Source organism: Leptonychotes weddellii, chromosome 16 (assembly GCF_054177405.1).
Source record: "Leptonychotes weddellii isolate Sample4059 chromosome 16, ASM5417740v2, whole genome shotgun sequence".
NCBI lineage: Eukaryota > Metazoa > Chordata > Mammalia > Carnivora > Phocidae > Leptonychotes > Leptonychotes weddellii.
Window position 1 is genome coordinate 43784212 of NC_138384.1, and position 16964 is coordinate 43801175.

The following is a 16964-nucleotide window of genomic DNA, read 5'->3' on the forward strand; positions in this document are numbered from 1 at the left end:
GGACCTGCAGACCCTTACAGTGACAGGGGACAAGACAGGACCCACTGACTCACAGCAAAGGCGGCTCCTGCTGGAAAGATAGCAGCACCCCCAGGGCCACGAGACCCCCGCGTGGGGAGGGAGCAGGGCGGACAGGGGGCCATTAGCGGACTGAGGGAGAGAGAGGATGGTGGACAGTGGATGGAAGGGGTGAATACACACAGCGAGGGAGAAATCACCACCCACCATATTTTCTGTTTTCCATGTTTATCTGGTTCCTTTCCTGCTAGACTGTCAGGTCTGTGAAGGCAGGCGTTTCTGCTTGTCTTGGTCACTTGCTTTTGTAGCGTGATCCAGAGCACTGGTCTGGAGCCGGACTGCCTGAATTCAGAACCCCAGCTCTGCCCCTTCCTTACCGTCTGACCCTGGACAACCCCTCTGGGCCTCAGCTTGCTCAGCTATACAATGGGTGTTATCATAGCGCGGTTGTAAAAGTTGAACAGAGACCTTTCCCGTGAAGTGCTTGGAGCAGTGCCTGGCACAAAGTAGGTGGCCAGATAGATATTTGTTTAATGGATGGAAGAATAGAGGGTTATTTAGAGAGACCTAGTGATGTCTACTGTTTTTCATTGAGCTAAGATGCATGTTTTTCATTTGAACATTTCTGAAAATGGGATGGGTTTTATAGTCAATGGTGTCTAGGGACTGACAGTGTTTTTTTTCCCCCTTATTGGTATTATTCTTATTGGTGCTTAAAATAACACGGCAGCTTACAAATAGCGATGTCCTAGATTTAATGCTATATGGTAAAGAGGCAACATAGATTAGGTTGAAACGTGATTTCTGATACTGAAACATTTAAACAATTTTTTTAAGTTTTATTTATTTAAGTAATCTTTACACCCAACGTGGGACTCGAACTCACAACCCCGAGATCAACACTCGCATGCTCTTACGACTGAGCCAGCCAGGTGCCCCTCCCCCACCCCTCCGCAATCCTGAAACCTTTTTGGCCTCTAACAACTGTAATTCTATAACCCAAAAGAGTGATAGAGAGTACCCATATTTATAGATGGGATGGAGATAAGTCAGGAGTTCTCGATTTTTTCGGTTTCAGGACCTCTTTACATGCTTAAAAATTATTGAGGACCCCAAACAGGTTTCATTCATGTAAATTATGTCTATCAATAGTTACTGCATCAAAAAAAGAAGAGTTACTGTATTAGAAATTAAAACTGAGAAATTTTTATAATATGGATTAATTAATTGTAAGATTTTACTTATTTGAGACAGAGACAGAGCGAGTGAGAGGATGAGCGGGGTGGGGGGCAGAGGGAGAGGGAGAAGCAGACTCCCCACTGAGAAGGGAGCCCGACGCAGGGGCTCAATCCCAGGACCCTGGGATCATGACCTGAGCCGAAGGCAGATGCTTAACTGACTGAGCCACCCAGGCACCCCTGGATTAATTAATTTTAAACCAACCATTTTTTAGCATAAATACTGTGTTTTTATTAATAACTATATTTTGGGGCACCTGGCTGGCTCAGTCGGTAGAGCATGCAACTCTTGATCTCAGGGTCATGAGTTCAAGCCCCACGCTGGGCGTGGAGCCTACTTAAAAAAATAAAAATAGGGGCGCCTGGGTGGCTCAGTCATTAAGTGCCTGCCTTTGGCTCAGGTCATGATCTCAGGGTCCTGGGATCGAGCCCCACATTGGGCTCCCTGCTCGGCGGGAAGCCTGTTCCTCCCTCCCCCACTCCCCCTGCTTGTGTTCCCTCTCTCGCTTGTCCCTCTCTGTCAAGTAAATAAATAAAATCTTTAAAAATAAAAATAAAAATAAAATAAAATAACTATATTTCAAAACATTTAGTGAGAGGAGTGGCACTGTTATATTTTTGGCAAATCTCTTCAGTGTCTGGTTCAATAGGAGACAGCTGCTTGTGGCTGCTTCTACATTTGGTCTGTTGCAATGTCACATGTCCGGTGGCCTCTGGAAAACTCCACTGTAACTCCTGAGAGAGACAGAGAGTGAAAAAGGCTAGTAATTTCTTCGTATTATATGCAAATAGTTTTGACCTCCTGGACATCCTGAAAGGGTCTTGGAGACTCCCCAGGGTGTCCTGGACCACACTCTGAGAACCACTTAAAGCATGAGCTCCAGTATAGGGATCCCTTGGGGGATGGAGGATGAGGTCAGGGATGGGGCGCATGAGGATGGGGAAGAGAGAGAGACTTCCAGAGACAGCCATCTGCAGACAGAGGTAAGGATGGGAGGGACTTGTAGAAGAGGCAAGACAGACAGACAGATGGACACATAGTGGGGGCCAGTGACCCTTTGCCGACCGGGAGAGTGGCAACTCACTGCCCTCCCCCCATCTCTCTTTCTCTCCTTGCAGGTCTACTCGCCGGTGACCCCAGTGCCCACCATGGCCCCCCTCAACTCCTACATGAGCCTGAACCCTCTGAGTGCTCCCTACCCCCCCGGGGGGCTCCCTGCCTCTCCGCTGCCCTCAGGACCCCTGGCGCCCCCAGCCCCCGCAGCACCCCTGGGGCCCACCTTCCCAGGCCTGGGTGCCAGTGGTGGCGGAGGCAGCGGCTCAGGGTATGGGGGCCCGGGCCCGGGGCTGGTGCACGGGAAGGAGATGCCGAAAGGCTACCGGCGGCCACTGGCCCATGCCAAGCCGCCATATTCCTACATCTCGCTCATCACCATGGCCATCCAGCAGGCGCCGGGCAAGATGCTGACCCTGAGCGAGATCTACCAGTGGATCATGGACCTCTTCCCCTACTACCGGGAGAACCAGCAACGCTGGCAGAACTCCATCCGCCACTCACTGTCTTTCAACGACTGCTTTGTCAAGGTGGCGCGCTCCCCAGACAAGCCGGGCAAGGGCTCCTACTGGGCCCTGCACCCCAGCTCAGGGAACATGTTTGAGAACGGCTGTTACCTGCGCCGCCAGAAGCGCTTCAAGCTGGAGGAGAAGGTGAAGAAAGGGGCTGGCGGGACCTCCACCTCCAGGAACAGTGCAGGGGCGGCTGCCTCGGCCGCCGCCCCTGCCGCCAAGGTCACCTCTCCCCCACGGCCCCAGCCTCCGCCCCCTGAGCCGGAGGCCCAGGGCGGGGAAGACGTGGGGGCTCTGGACTGTGGCTCACCCCCTTCCTCCACGCCCTATTTCACTGGCCTGGAGCTCCCCGGGGAGCTGAAGCTGGATGCCCCCTACAACTTCAACCACCCTTTCTCCATCAACAACCTGATGTCGGAACAGACACCAGCACCTCCTAAACTGGACGTGGGGTTTGGGGGCTATGGGGCAGAGGGGGGGGAGCCTGGGGTCTACTACCAGGGTGTCTATTCCCGCTCTCTGCTTAACGCGTCCTAGCAGGGGTGTGGGAGTGCGGTGGGCGGGGTAGGACTGTAGCTCACACCATCAGGCGCTTGGGGCCTGATCCTCCTGGTGACACTTGGCTCGTCCCGTCAGTTGCCATCTTGGTTGGTCTATCACTGCGGTGACTGCTGTCTCTGGAGGCATCGGGCCAATCCTTTGGGTACTGTGATAACTGCTGTTGACATCTTGGCGGGCCCACTGGGTACTACAAAGACTGCCATGTCCATTGATGTTATTCGTCCATCTCTTGGGTGCTCTGATGGCCACCACCCGGGATGACATCTTAGTTGGCCCTTTGGACATGGTGATGGACATCCTCTTGACTAATCCTTTGGATGTGATGGTGATACCATTCCAATGACATCTTCCTTGGCCCGTTGGGTGCTGTGCTCACTTCTTTTTTGGTGGGCTTCTTGGCATAGTAGATGCCGAGTTGGCCACCATCCTGCACAACATCTCTTTCTTGGGCACGTTGCTATGATGAACACCATCTTGGTGGGCTGACATAACCAGTGTACTGTTGTCCACCGTGATAGCTACCACAGCCCCTGGGTTGGCCATTGTCATCCCCGTCTCTTTGGTGTGAGTTGAGTGAGGGATGGAAGTGTGAATACTCCTTGTTTTTTTCTGGAGCCCATTCCCCTCTCTGGTCCAGGAGAAACCAGAAAGGACTGGCTAGGGTATGGGGAATTTCTACTGAAGTCTGGTTCTTGCCTGGGAAGCGGGATACTGGCTGTGTTTGACCATTAAAGGCACTGTTTTTGCCTCTCCCTGAACGTCTCTTTTCCTTGGAGGGTGGGCCCTGCGGGGCTTGAACACCTGAATTGCAGTGTCCCTGTCCCCTCTCCCGCCTGACCCCAAGAGCTAGCTGCCTCTGGGGGAGGGGTTGGGGGAGGCATCGACCTGACCTTTGGCTCTTCGCTGTCCCTGACCCCAAGGACAGTTTGCTCACAGATAGCAGCCCCTGCAGCAGTGGGGCCAGGGCGGCTGGGAGAGGAGGCTCTGCAGTGACCAAGGCCATCTCCCCACCCCCACTCCCCAGACACACACCTCTAACTCTGAGGCCCAAGGAGCCAGGGACTGCTCAACTTTTGGTTAAGCTGGGGAGGAGGGGAAGGCACAAACCAGGTGTTAATTGAAGGAGATGGGGTGTGTGTGTGTGTGTGTGTGTGTGTGTGTGTGTGTTGGGGGGGTAGGCCTCCATTGGTCATAGGATATCACTGTGCCCACTGGGGTCTCTGTGACCTGCCCCTTGTTCCCTCTGGTTTGTATCCCTCCATTGTGTGGGTTCGCATGTCTGTTCACACTCTGAGTGCTACCTGTGGGTCCTGGGATCTCTTATTGTTTAGTGTGTGTGGTTCTCTTTGTCCGCCTACCCGTGGGTCCTTGTGGGTCTCCCACTGTTAGGCGCAGGTCTCTGTGTCCATTTGTCTGCATACCCATCGCCTCAAGGAGTCTGTGTGGGGCTCAATCCGCATCGAAGGCCTGCCTGTCGCTGTTCTGTGAGTCAGCATCCGCCCATATGTTTCAAATGTTTCAAAGAGTCCGCCTGCGCTTGACAATGCCTGTCACCGTTGTGTGGAGGGTTGGTTGTCACTTCTGCAGGCAGGTGTGTGGGGAAGGAGTTCGGTCCTCCTTGGGCGGCTTTGGGCCTCTGGGGTTACTGTCTGAGTGTCTCTGTTCCTCCGGGGCTCTCCCTAGGCTCTGAGTCTGGAGTCAGGCGCTCAGATGTTCTGAGCGCGTGGCTTTTGGGGTGGGGGGGGGAGACAGTGAGCAGAAGCTGAGGCTCAGGAGGGAAAGGGACTGGGCCAGGGTCATTCAGCCAGGTGAGGGCAGGTGGACGGGTTTGGCCTTATTTTGTCTTTTCCTTATTTGGGGTTTGCCTTTCTTGGTCCTTGGTTCTCCAGAGGCTCATTCATTTGTTCATCAGACCAAGGGCTGCCTGTTTACGTGTGTGCGTGTGTGTGTGTGTGTGTGTATGTGTGTGTGTGAGATGTCTACCCCAGTTTCTGTGTGTCCATCTTTCTGTCTCTTTAGTGTCATCTCTCTGTGGCACTCTGTCCTTAGCTCTCTCTCTGGGTCTTTGTCTCCTGGCTTTTTTGAAAACCTTTGCTCATCCTCTGTAGTCTATCTCTTATGCCGTCCGCCTTGTGCTTTCTCTCTCTTTCACTCCGTTGCTTTGACTCTGTCCCTCCTTCCCTCTCTCTGGGCTCTGGATGTCTCTGTCCTCCTCTTGGGGACTGTGACTCCTTTCCGGGGTCTTCCTCCCTGCCCCCCCCCCCCCACGGCTTTGGATCTCTGGCCTCGCTCCTCCTTCTCTGGTCTTCAGCTCCCTGAGTTTCTGCCTCTACCTGCCACCTCGCCGGCCAGGCCCTCTATTTCTGTCGCGGTGCCCGCCCTGCCGGCTGCATGTCACCCCCCGCCCCCTGCCGTGCTGGCTCCCCGTCAGCCGTCCCACCGGCCTTGCTGTCCTGGGCAGGCCGGGGAATTCCTCCTGGTTCCTGGAAAAAACAACTGGGGCCGAGAGAAAGGCTCTCAGTCTCCCCGGGCGCCTGCCCCCCTCCCTCGGGCCTGGGGGTCTCTCCCGGAGTCGGCCGGCCCGAGGCAGGAAGCCTTGCGGTTTCTGGCTCCTCCCAGGCGGCCTCCGGATCTGGCCCCCGCCCCCCGGCCAACAGCCCAAATATTATTCCGCAGGAGGAGTCGGTGGTGGCGGGAGGAGGCCCAGGCTGAAAGAGGCTTTCAGGGCGGCCAGGCCTGGGGCTTCCTGTCCCCAGGCTTGGGCCTCAGGCCGCCCCAGTAGGGACCTCAGGTGGCCGGAGGGGCGGGTGTTGTTGTAGGGTCCTGGGGGGAGGGTGGGGCTATCCGTCAGGGTGTCTGGTGGCCACCGGCTCGGCTGGCGTGGGCAGGTGTGACCCCCACCCCAGGGACAGCCGGCTGATGTCCAGCGTGGAAAAGTACCACGGTCAGACGTGGGACGCGTGGACAGACATGAGGATGCCAGGGATCGGGGGATGGAGGGATAGCCATGGGGACACAAGGAAGCTGGGGCTGGGACAGGTGAAGTTGGACAGAGCCTGCGGGCCTGAGGTGACATGGTCCAAGGGAGGGGCCCATGGGTGGGGAAACAGAGGGCCAGGGCAGGGTCCCAGCTGTGGGCAGAGGTCCCATTACATCAGAAGGCATGGGATAATAATGCTGGAAAGAGTAATCATAATAATAGCTACTAGGGCTTATCATCTGTCCCGCAGTGTGCGAGCATCTTACAGAACGGATTGACCCAATCCTTCCCACCCCCCCCAAATTATTAGTGGTGAAACTGAGGCAGGATGAGGTGAGGCCACTTGCCCAAGGTCACACGGATAGTGTGCGGGCGGCGGGAGCTAGGACTTGAACCCAGGCAGTCTGGCCCAGAGTCAGTGCCCTTAGCCACCATGTTGTTGTGGAGCCTGAGAGGGGTGACTGCACCGTGGGGCTCTGGGGTCCCAAGGCCTCCCTCAGAGTCAGCCCCATTCCCTGCCACGACCTGCCCCAGGAGGAGGAAAGCACCCCAGAAGCCAGCAGTCTGGCGGGGCTTACAAGTGTGTCTGTGTGTGTGTCCTCTCTGTCACTGTTGGTGTTTTGTCCTTGTATCTCCGTGCCTCGCCCCCTGTTGGCCTGTCCTCGCAGCCTGATGTCTATTATGGTGTGTCTGTCACTGGGTCTGTTCCAGTGAGTCTCTGTCACCAGGTTCGGTGGGTCTGTTTATGTCTCTCTCACTCTGGGTCTGCCTATATCTGTCCCTGTTTGTCACCATGTCTGTTCCCCTATGTGTCACCATCCACCCAGGTGTCACCGTGTGTGTTACTCACCGCCCAGGCCACAGGTGGGCGTGTCGGGCCCACTGGTGCCAGGGCGAGGGCCCGGCCCGGCCCACCCTCGCCTGCCATGGGCCAGGCTGGGCGCCTGTTTGCAATGCCTGCCACAGGTAAACACCGAGATCCGGAACCCAAGGGCCGCCTCCCTCCCCTCCGCTCCCTGCCCCTTGGCCTGCCCTGGACTGGGCTGCAGCAGAGCCCCCACAGGGGCTGCCCCCAAACCGGAGACGTGCCCTGACCCACCCCTCACCCACGGTCACGAGCCTCCCTGAGCCCCCAGCCGTGGCCCGGCCCTGTCTGTCTGTCTGTCCGTCTGCTTCTGTCTCTCTCTTTCTGGGTGGCTCCTGGCCTCTCTCTGTTCCTCTCTGTCCTTACTTCCTCTCACCTGAGTTACTCTGCGGCTTTGCCTTTCCCTGGAATGGCCCTTGTCTGCATTCTGTCGCTGTCCCTCTACCTCCCTCTTGTTCTGTTCTCGCTCAGTGAAGTGTGATTTCCCTGTCTTCCTGATCTGTCCCCGTTTGAGTCAGCCACTCGGGTCTCTGACTCTGGGTCTCTGTTGGCCAGGCTTTCTGTTGCTCTTTTGTGCTTTGTACGTTTCTCCCTCTCTCTCCTTCTGTCCCTGCATCCCTCTCAGCCCGTGTCTGTCAGTCTTGGCCACTCTCTGGTGTGTCTCTGAGCCCCCCAGCCCCCACAGGAGCAGGCCTCTGCCATTCCCGGGCCCTTAGGGAAGCGTGTGGCCCCCGGCCTCCCGCCCCCAGCCTGCTGGTATATATATATATATATATGTGTATATATATATATATATATATATACATATATATAAAGGTATATGTACATATTATTTATATCTCTACCCGGGGGCAGGAGGGGCATACACTGGGGCCTTTGTGTAGCCATTGCCCGCTGCCTGCCCGCCTGCCACTCCTCTCCCTTCGTCCCTGCCACCCGCCCGCCTCCACCCTCCCCCCAAGAAAGGTTCCTGTGGGGCCTGCCAGCTTCCTCTGCCTGAGGTGTGAGTGGGCACGCCACGGGCGAGGCGGGCAGGGGGGCCTGGGGACTTTTCCAGCTCCAAGGAAGCTTTCCGGGTGGGGAAGAAACGGGACTTCTCAGCCGGCTGCTCTCTGTCTGTCTGCGTCTGTTGTCCCTGGGCGTCCCCGGGTCCTCACCTGGCTTCTCCCTGGGAGTCTGTCCATCCATCTAATGTCATTCTGACTTCTTTTCTGTTGGCTTGGGGCTTATTCACTTGTGCGCACACCACACACTACTGTTGGGCATGTGTGCGGGGCCATCTGTGAAGCCCCAGACACAGAGCAGTGAGATGCTGTCCATCCCGGCTGATTTCGTGGCCGCTTCTGTCTCATTTCCTCCATCTCTTCACCCAGTGCTTGAAACCCTCCACCTGTTCCCATTAAAATAGAAGCCAATGTCCTTATCATGGCCTACGGGGCCCCCGAGGTTGCCCTACTATCCCTCTGACCTCATTCTTTTTTTTTTTTTATTTTATTTTTAAGTCATCTCTACACCCAACGTGGGGCGCGAACCCACCAGCCCGAGATCAAGACTCTCATGCTCTACCGGCTGAGCCAGCCAGGTGCCCCCACTCTGACCTCATTCTTACACCCTTCCCCTTTGCTGCAGTGGCACTGGCCACCTGGCTGTTTCTGGAACAAACCAAGCAGGCTCCCGCCCCAGGGCCTTTGCAGGTGCTACTCCCCCCCAAGTTTCCCCTGGCTTGCTCCCTCCCTTCTTTTAGTTTCCTGTCCGCTCCTCAGCGAGCCCTTCTCTGCCTCCTTTACAGTAGCAACCTCCGTCAGTCTCTATTCCCTTCCCCTGATTTACTTTTTCTTCTTAGGACTTACCGCTCCATGGCTGTCACATTTTATGGATCTGTCTGTATCTCCTACCTGAATGTCAGCTCCACGAGAGGAGGGGCTGCATTCTGCATATTGTATCCATAGCACCTACCACAGTGCTTGCCGCACAGAGGATGCTGAATAAATATTTCTTAAAGGAAAGGAGCACATTAATCTATCCACCCTTTAAACTAACTCTGTGCTAGGTAATGCTGGGTTCATAGTAGTGACTGAGACAGCCCTGGCCCTGCCCTCGTGGGGCTGACAGTCCATTCCCCAATGATGATCCAGAATGTGCAGGGCTGGGATAGGGGAGTGCAGGGGCTGTGAGAGCCTGGGAATGGCACTTGACGCAGCCTGGGGGTCAAGGAGGGCTTCCTGGAGGAGGTGTCAGCTGAGCTGAGACCTGGAGGACAAGTGGGAGTGAGCCAGGCCTTGTTGTGGGGACCAAGTGATCAAGACAGACCCAGCCTTGCCCTTCTTCACGGACCTCCATTCTCTCCCTTTGTCTCATAGAACTTGAGTCTGAAGGTGTCTTAACGCTCTAGTTCAAACCTGTACCTTTCCCTGATTTCATAGCCTCTCCTTCTTTCTCCCACTCTCAATTCCTCTCTCTCTGAATCTCCATCTCTCCTCTCTCGCTCTCCTTCCAGGTCCCTATTCTTGGCCTCTCGTCTGTGTATCTCAGTCTCTCTGAACCCATCTGGGTATTTCTCTACTTAGCTCTCTTTCCTGAACGTCTGTCTCTCTCTGTCTCCCCCACCTCCCCCATCTCAGAGGGTCTCCTGAGCTCTCTTGTCCCTCTCTGGGTCTCTGTCTTCTTCCAGTGAGCTGGTCTCTCTTTATAGCTCCCTCTACCTCTGTTGTCTCCCACCTTTCCCTGGGTCTCCCTGTCCGTTTCTCCTTTCTGGAAGCCTCTTCACCTACTCACTGATCCCCCAATAAATCCAGAACCCCTCCACTCTGGCCCCACCCTGGCACGGGGGGAAGGGGGACTGATCCAGCCCCTCACACCCACACAGGTCAGGCCGTCTGCTCTGTTAATGGTTAACTCAACCTCTATCTAGAATACACACCAGCCAGGCTGGGGGTGACTCCCCTGCCCACCCCCCATACCAGCTGTTCTTAAAGGACCAGGTGTCCTCCGCAGCTCTTCAGCCCTCACCGGGGGACCCTGGTGTCTGGCGACCTCTCGCCCTGGGGATGGAGGAGGGGGAAGGGAGGACTACCCCATGCCTGGGGCTGCAGAGCTGGGACAGGGGAGGCCACAAGATTGCCAGGGATGGGTGGCCAGGCCTGGAGCTCCGTCCAGCGTCTCCCTTGCCCCAGGCTTATCGCCTGGTGTATTTAATCAGGGGTGGTTTTCCCAGCCCTGCCCAGGGCCCAGGCTGGCAGTACCAGGGGTAACAGAACACCTGAGACCTGATATCTAGGGGAGGGGATGGGACCCCTCCACCCCAGCCCAAGAACTGGGGGGTTTAGGAGTCGAGGGTCCTCCAAATGTTGAGGACAAAGTCCCGGGGTCCCTAATATTTGGGATTTGGGACACCTGGGTCTGCAAGATACGCGTGGCACGCTAAGTGGATAACTAAGAGGATGGGTCAAGACTTTAGGGTCTTCCAGATTTAGGAGCTGGAACACCTGTGTTTCTGAGATCTGGGGCAATCTGGGGTCTCAGGACTGTGTGACAGTGCCGCAGTGACAGGACATACTAACGTTCCCCATTTTTCCATCCATCCATTGGCCTTGGCGCCCCGCATTCCCCCTTCCCGCAACCTCCACTTTAGGGCCGCAGAGGGAGGCTGCAGGGGTGGGGGCTGGGCTATTAGGGCAGCCCCCTCCCCTTAACCCCTGCTTTGCCGCAGCCTGTTCAGGTCCCGCCCCTTGACGCCAGACAGCAGGAAGTCCTGGTTAATGATCAGCCCATCGGGACAGGTGCGGGACAAGGCCGCGCACATCAGAGGCAGCCCGCGGGGGCTGTGCCTTTTACCCTGCCAGTCCCGGTGTCCTAGGATGGCCACCGTTGAGACTGGTCTCCCAAGATGGGCGCGAGGAGCGCAGTTCAGGGCACCACCAGAGGTGGGAAGCACTTTGTTTCCAGGGATCCTGTTAGTGTACCCCATGGAGGTAAACTTCCTCTCTGGTAGGGCAGTCCCTCTAAGCAACGTAGCCTTGATGCTCTGCCTCCTGAGCAAGAACTCACTGCCCATCCCCTCTAGGAAGCTCCTGATGCCTCCTTCCCCTCCCCTCGAGGGCGCGGAGTCCCCCACATCCTGGGTAGATACAGGGGCTGGATCAGAAGGGAAACCTCATTCCCAAGCTTGGCTCTGGTTCCCATGCAAGGAGCCTCACATGCTGAGCCTCAGTTCTATCATCTGGAAAACGGGCAGACGGCTGGAACGCTTGAGGAATTCGGCCAGCATGTCTAAACCAGCCAACGGGGCCGCCTGAGTGAAGGGCGCCACCTGGAGGCTACAACGCAACGTCCTTCCCCTGCAGGGTCGGTTCGGTGCCAGAGGGGGCGCAGCTTCTCACACAACTGAGGGACCAAGAAGGAAAAAAAAAAAAAAAAAAACCCATCTTTCGGTTTATTGAAGGAGGAAAAGGGGGCGGGAGGGGGGGGGCAATAAAATGCTTTTGCTTTGTTTATAAAGAGCGAGATTTCAGGAGGCCCCTTCTCAAGGAGGAGGGGGGCACCTCTCCCCCAACTACAAGCAGCAGCAAAGCCAAGCCAAAGAGGGGAGAGGGAAACCGGAGGGGCCAAGGGACCCCAGACACCCCCTCGAACAGAAGCCACAAGCTTTCTCCCCCCACCCTCAACGCATCTACCCCAGGGGACCCATCTGGGATGAGGAAGGGGGTATGTACACAGGTGGGGATAGCACTGGGCTGGGTGCGGGAGAGAATAATTTATCCGCAGCAGCGGTGGGTAGCAAGGGGGTGGGAGGCAGTAGACTCGTGGCGGTGGCGGCCTAGGGGTCCCGTTCTTTCTTAACCTTGATGTCTCCAGCAAGGATAGTGGCGATCTCGCCCTGCATGAAGGCCCAGGGGACAGAGGAGCCCACCAGGGGGCACTTGTCTCCACTGGGGCAGTACACCTCCCCAGCAGGGCCCTGTGCCTTGATGAATTCCCGTGAGCAGGGAAAGCAGAACTTGTGTCCGGGCACTGAGGGGCACTGGACGAAGTGGGTGTCTTCCAGCCGCTCCCGGCACAGGGTACAGCACAGGGGTGCCCCAGGGGTCGCCCCGGTGCCGCCACCACCCCCGCTAACAGCTTCTGCCCCTGCTGTGGGGCTGACTTCTGCCTCACCGTTGCGGGCCACGAGACGATGCTGGGCGGGAGGCTGGGCTGCGGAGGAGGCGGCGGGGCTGGCACCCCCAGCGCGCACGGGGCCCCCACCCCCGCCAGGGTCCTTGGGGGAGTGGCCCAGGGCCTCGGCCACATTCTTCAGGGCGGCGATGGGTGAGGGCACCCCAGGGGTGTCCGCGGAGTACGGGCCCCCAGGTGCTACCCAGTGCCGCTGCTGCTGTTCCTCGGTGGTCATCTTCCCAGCCGCCTCACCCTCGGGCTCAGGGGACGCCTTGCGACGGCGTGGCGTGGGCGCCAGGTTCCGGGATGGGGCTCGCGGGGGTGGGCCACAGAGAGCTGCAGGGGCTGGCTCTGGGTACTGCTGGGGCAGGGCCTCAGCCGGAGCGGGCTCTCGGAAGCTGCGGACACCGTCGGTTAGCAGCTCCCCCAGCTGGCGCCATTCCCCGGAGCCGTGCCTCCGCTCATACTCGAGGTACTTGAAGCCCGAGGAGGCCAGAGCCTTGCCCGGCTCCCGCAGAGCATCATGAAACATCTGGCGAGCCACGGCCAGGACTCCTGCGTACACGTTGCCAGAACCACAGGGGTATTCGGTAAAAAGCTTCAGCTCGAACTCGTAGCCCGGCGGGCGGGCAGTGGCATCAAAAGCGAACACCCGCCCCACCAGCCCGTGATCCTTCTTGAAGCGGACGTTGAAGGGGGCGCAGGCAGACAGCGCCAGGAGCTGCTCCCGCACAGCTTTGGGGCGCCCGTGCCACTCCTCCGCCCGGCCACGCATGGCCTCGTTCAGTTCTGCCAGACAGTCCGCATTCCTCTGCTGCTTCTCTTTCTCGAAATCGGAGCCAAACGCCGGACGGGCAGGACTCAAGCCGGGTGCCAGCGTCAGGCCTCGGCTTCCCAGGCCAGACACCGCAGCTGCCAGCAGCCCGGGGGGCACCAAGCTGGGCATGGAGCCAAGCAGGGCCCTCCGCGCCCCCTCCGCCACGGCCTCCTCGCGGCCCAGCCCATTAGCCAGGCGGGACCCCAGGGTGTACTCCAGGGCGGGCGAGGGCAGGGGGAGGCGGCCCGACGATGTGGCCCTGTCATAGCGGTCCTGGCCAGAGATGCCACCGCCTGTTCCCGACGGCTGGGGCTGGGCCTGCGGAGGCGGTAACTGAGGCCCCTGTGCAGCGGCCGCAGCCAGGTCCTTAGTGGTCGGGTGCTTGAGGGCCGGGGGCCCGGGAGAGCGGCCCTCGGGGAGCACGTGGCTGCGCTTGAGTTGGCGGGCCGCGTCGATGAGCAGCTCGATGCGATCCGCACCCTCGAAGTTCACGCAGCCGCGGCACACCGCCTCGCTGAAGTCCCACACCATGGCCCACGGCATCTTGGGCAGGTCGCAGAGGTAACACCACTGGCGGCGGGACGCCTGCACCGACGCCATGACCCCCGCGCGCGCGCCGCTGCGCCCCGGCGTTCCACCCGCCGCCGCCTCCGATCCGCGCCGCCGGCGTTCGATTCGTGTCCCCGGGACGGCGCGAGCCCACAGTCAGGCCTCCGGCGCGGCCTCCCCGCCGATCCAGGCCCGGCCCCCCTTCCCCGCCCCCTGGGCCCTAAGCCTTTTTCCTCACTCCCGCCTCCTTGAAAAGCCTGTTAGAGGCACGTCGGCGCCCCCGCCCGATCCGGGCTCCGGGCCGAGGCGCACAGCTCGGGCCCCGGGATGGGCCGCTCCCGCCGCCGCCGCCGCCGCCGCCGCCTCGGGCTCCCGCCGCTCCCGCCGCCGCCGCCGCCGTCGCCGCCGTCGCCGCCACTGCAACGGCCGCCGCCGCCTCCACCTCCTTCTGCCCCAGAGGCCGCTTCGCAGGGAAAGTTACATAACGCGCCGGCAAAGCCTTCTGGGAAACGTAGTCCCGCCGGGGCCGATTCTTAAAGGGGACGGCTGGCGGCGGAGGGGCGGGCTTGCAGCCTCTCCGACGCGCAAACACTACTCATCTCGGCCGGGCAGAGAGTTCCACGCGCTCGGAGGAGCTCGGGCACAGGGCTTGGGGGCGGGGATGAGATAGGAATGGTCAGAGCTATCACGGATTCAGAAATGGTAGGAAGTGGACAGGCTTCGGGCGTCTAGTTTCTGTTCCGACTTGCTGTGCCCCTTTAGGCAAAAGTCTTGCCCTTTCTGAGGCTCAATTCCCCGCCCATCAAAGGTGGGCCAAAGCCTAGTTAGGGAGGCAGCAGCTCCTGGGGCAGGGCGGAGGGGCTCTGATTGGATGGTTTCGGGGTAGGGGGACGGGAAGCTGTCAACTGGGGGAGAGAGGTTTCGGCTTGGCACCTCATTTGCCTCTAATCTTGTATATCATTCTCCGAATGGGGCCGGAAACAGCCGGAGAAAGGGGAAGAACGAAGGTCTCTGCCAGTTGCCTCATCTAGTAAAGAGAGTGGTCGAACGCCCTCGAACTCTGTTCCAGCTCTGCCGGCGCGCTCTGGTCTACAAAGGGTTACACTGTGTTTCTGCCCCCCCACCCCCCACGCTCCCCATTTCCACTTCACTACAATTCCCAAAATGCTCTGCCGGGAGGACAAATTGACGCACTTCCGCTGTCTGGGAGGTTGGGGGAGGCCTTCCCGATTCCCGCTGTCTTTCACCCCCCGCTCAATTTCTGGGGGCTTTACTTTTTTGGGGAGCACTGCTTTGAGGGAATCCTCACCCTCTACTGCTCGCTAATTTGGGGGAAGAGAAGGAGGCCAGAGATGGCCAGCAAGAGTTGTGGGGGGGGGTAGTTTTTCTCCAACCTTGAGTGCTTACTACCTGATCGGACCAACCAGGCTTTGGGGACACCCCCACCCCACCCCGCCCCCGGAGAGGGATTTCTTCCCAGCATCGGGAACAGTGCGAGTCAGGCTGGAAGAGTAGGGATGGGGAGGAGAGACAAGTCTCCAGGTTCTAAGCCCCATCACCCTCTTACTCTAAGCCTGGGTCCGTGATAAGCGCTCAAAAATATTTGAATGACTTGTCAGACTTGCATTCATTAGTGACTTTCAAACTAATCGGACTGTCTGCTTCCTCTCCCACATCCTGCTGCAATTCTAGCAGCTCTGATTTTGTTATACAAACATCAGTGTCAGCTTCACAATTTCACTGAACACCTGTATTATTTTCTGGAAATTGACTCCCGGGGGCGGGGGCGGGGAAGACTATCTACTTTTGCCTCATCCTAAGCAATACAGACATACCTCGGAAATATTGCAGGCTCCTTCCAGACTACCACAATACAGCAAACCTAGCAATAAAGCAAATATGGCAATACAGCGAGTCAAATGAACTTTTTGGTTTTTCCAATGCATCTAAAAGTTTACACTATGCTACAGTTTATTAAGTGTGCACTAGCATCATGTCCAAAGAAACAATGTATATACCTTACTTTAAAAATATTTTATTGCTAAAAAAATGTTAACCATCATCTGAGCTCTCAGAGGTCAGTGATCACAGAGCACCATAACAAATGTAATAATAATGCAAAAGTTGGAAATATTGCACGAATTACCAAAATGTGACACAGACACATGAAGTGAGCAACTGTTGGAAAAATGACATCGACAGACTTGCTTGACCCAGGGTTGCCACAAACCTTCAACTTGTAAAAAAAAAAATAAAATGCAGTATCTGTGAAGCGCAACAAAGCAAAGCACAATAAAACGAGGTATGTCTGTATTATGTGCAGAAGTGCAGGTTTTTTATGTCCTGGCTACATTTTTTTGGTACTAGCTACATTTTAATCAAGTTTAACACGAGGTAAGAACCATTAGAAAGGTCATCCATAGGGATGCCTGGGTGGCTCAGTCAGTTAAGCATCTGCCTTCGGCTCAGGTCATGATCTTGGGGTTCTGGGATGGAGCCCCACATCGGGCTCCCTGCCAGCGGGGCATCTGCTTCTCCATCTGCCCCTCACCCCGCTTGTGCTCCCGCTCGCGCTCTCTCAAATAAATACATAAAATCTTAAAAAAAAAAAAAGCGGCCATCCATGTATCCCCTAAAATTGCCTTTAAGCCATTCTTCAGTAAACACTAGTGGGGGTCAAGAGTTCTGGCTGGAGTCCAGCTTCAGGTGCGCTGAGTTGGGATTGGCCCCTGACAAGTCTAGGGCAAGTCTCTAAACTCAAGAAAAAACAGAGACCCCCCCCATAGAGTCTGCTTTTCATAGGGCAGCCTCAAGTTAAAATGAAAACATGCATATAAATGTTTAGCATGGTGCCTGGCCCAGAAAAGGAGCACCATACATGGAAACTGTTTTTAAGCTGCTCATTAACTCAAAGATGCAAGCCCCTGTGTTGGGTGATGCTGAGGACACAGCATTGACTGAGCTAGGCTCAGGCCTTCCCCTGACATGGCTCATCCTGGTGATGGAGGCAGACATTCAATTTAAATGTACTCAAATGATTATTTAACTACATTTTTTCCCAACTGCTGGGGGAGAGGGAGTGCCAGGAAAGACTTTTCTGAGGAGGTGATATTTGAGCTGAGACCTGAAGGATGAAAACAGAATGGAGCTGTGGACTCCTACATTTTTTTATGCCCATTTTACAGATGAGGAAAAGGAAGGCCCACACAGCTGGCC

The 16964-nt window shown here is 57.0% G+C and overlaps 2 protein-coding genes across 2 annotated transcripts in view; one reads left to right on the forward strand and one right to left on the reverse strand.

The window, feature by feature from the left end:
* FOXA3 (forkhead box A3) overlaps positions 1 to 4135 on the forward strand; it is a 7209-nt gene extending 3074 nt beyond the window's left edge. Inside the window, exon 2 of the mRNA XM_006750599.3 lies at positions 2376 to 4135. Coding sequence (XP_006750662.1) covers positions 2376 to 3359 — 984 coding nt within the window. The 3' untranslated portion in view covers positions 3360 to 4135. The remainder of the gene's footprint in view (positions 1 to 2375) is intronic.
* A 7504-nt stretch (positions 4136 to 11639) lies between these two features.
* IRF2BP1 (interferon regulatory factor 2 binding protein 1) lies at positions 11640 to 14180 on the reverse strand. Its single transcript, XM_006738499.2, has one exon. The coding sequence runs from the start codon at positions 13797 to 13799 to the stop codon at positions 12045 to 12047; it is 1755 nt and encodes a 584-aa protein (XP_006738562.1). The 5' UTR covers positions 13800 to 14180; the 3' UTR covers positions 11640 to 12044.
* Between the last annotated feature and the right edge of the window lie 2784 nt (positions 14181 to 16964).

What these genes read in the sequence shown, in the direction of transcription:
- IRF2BP1 (XM_006738499.2), bottom strand. Translation starts at nt 13,799, where the DNA reads ATGGCGTCGGTGCAGGCGTCCCGCCGCCAGTGGTGTTACCTCTGCGAC.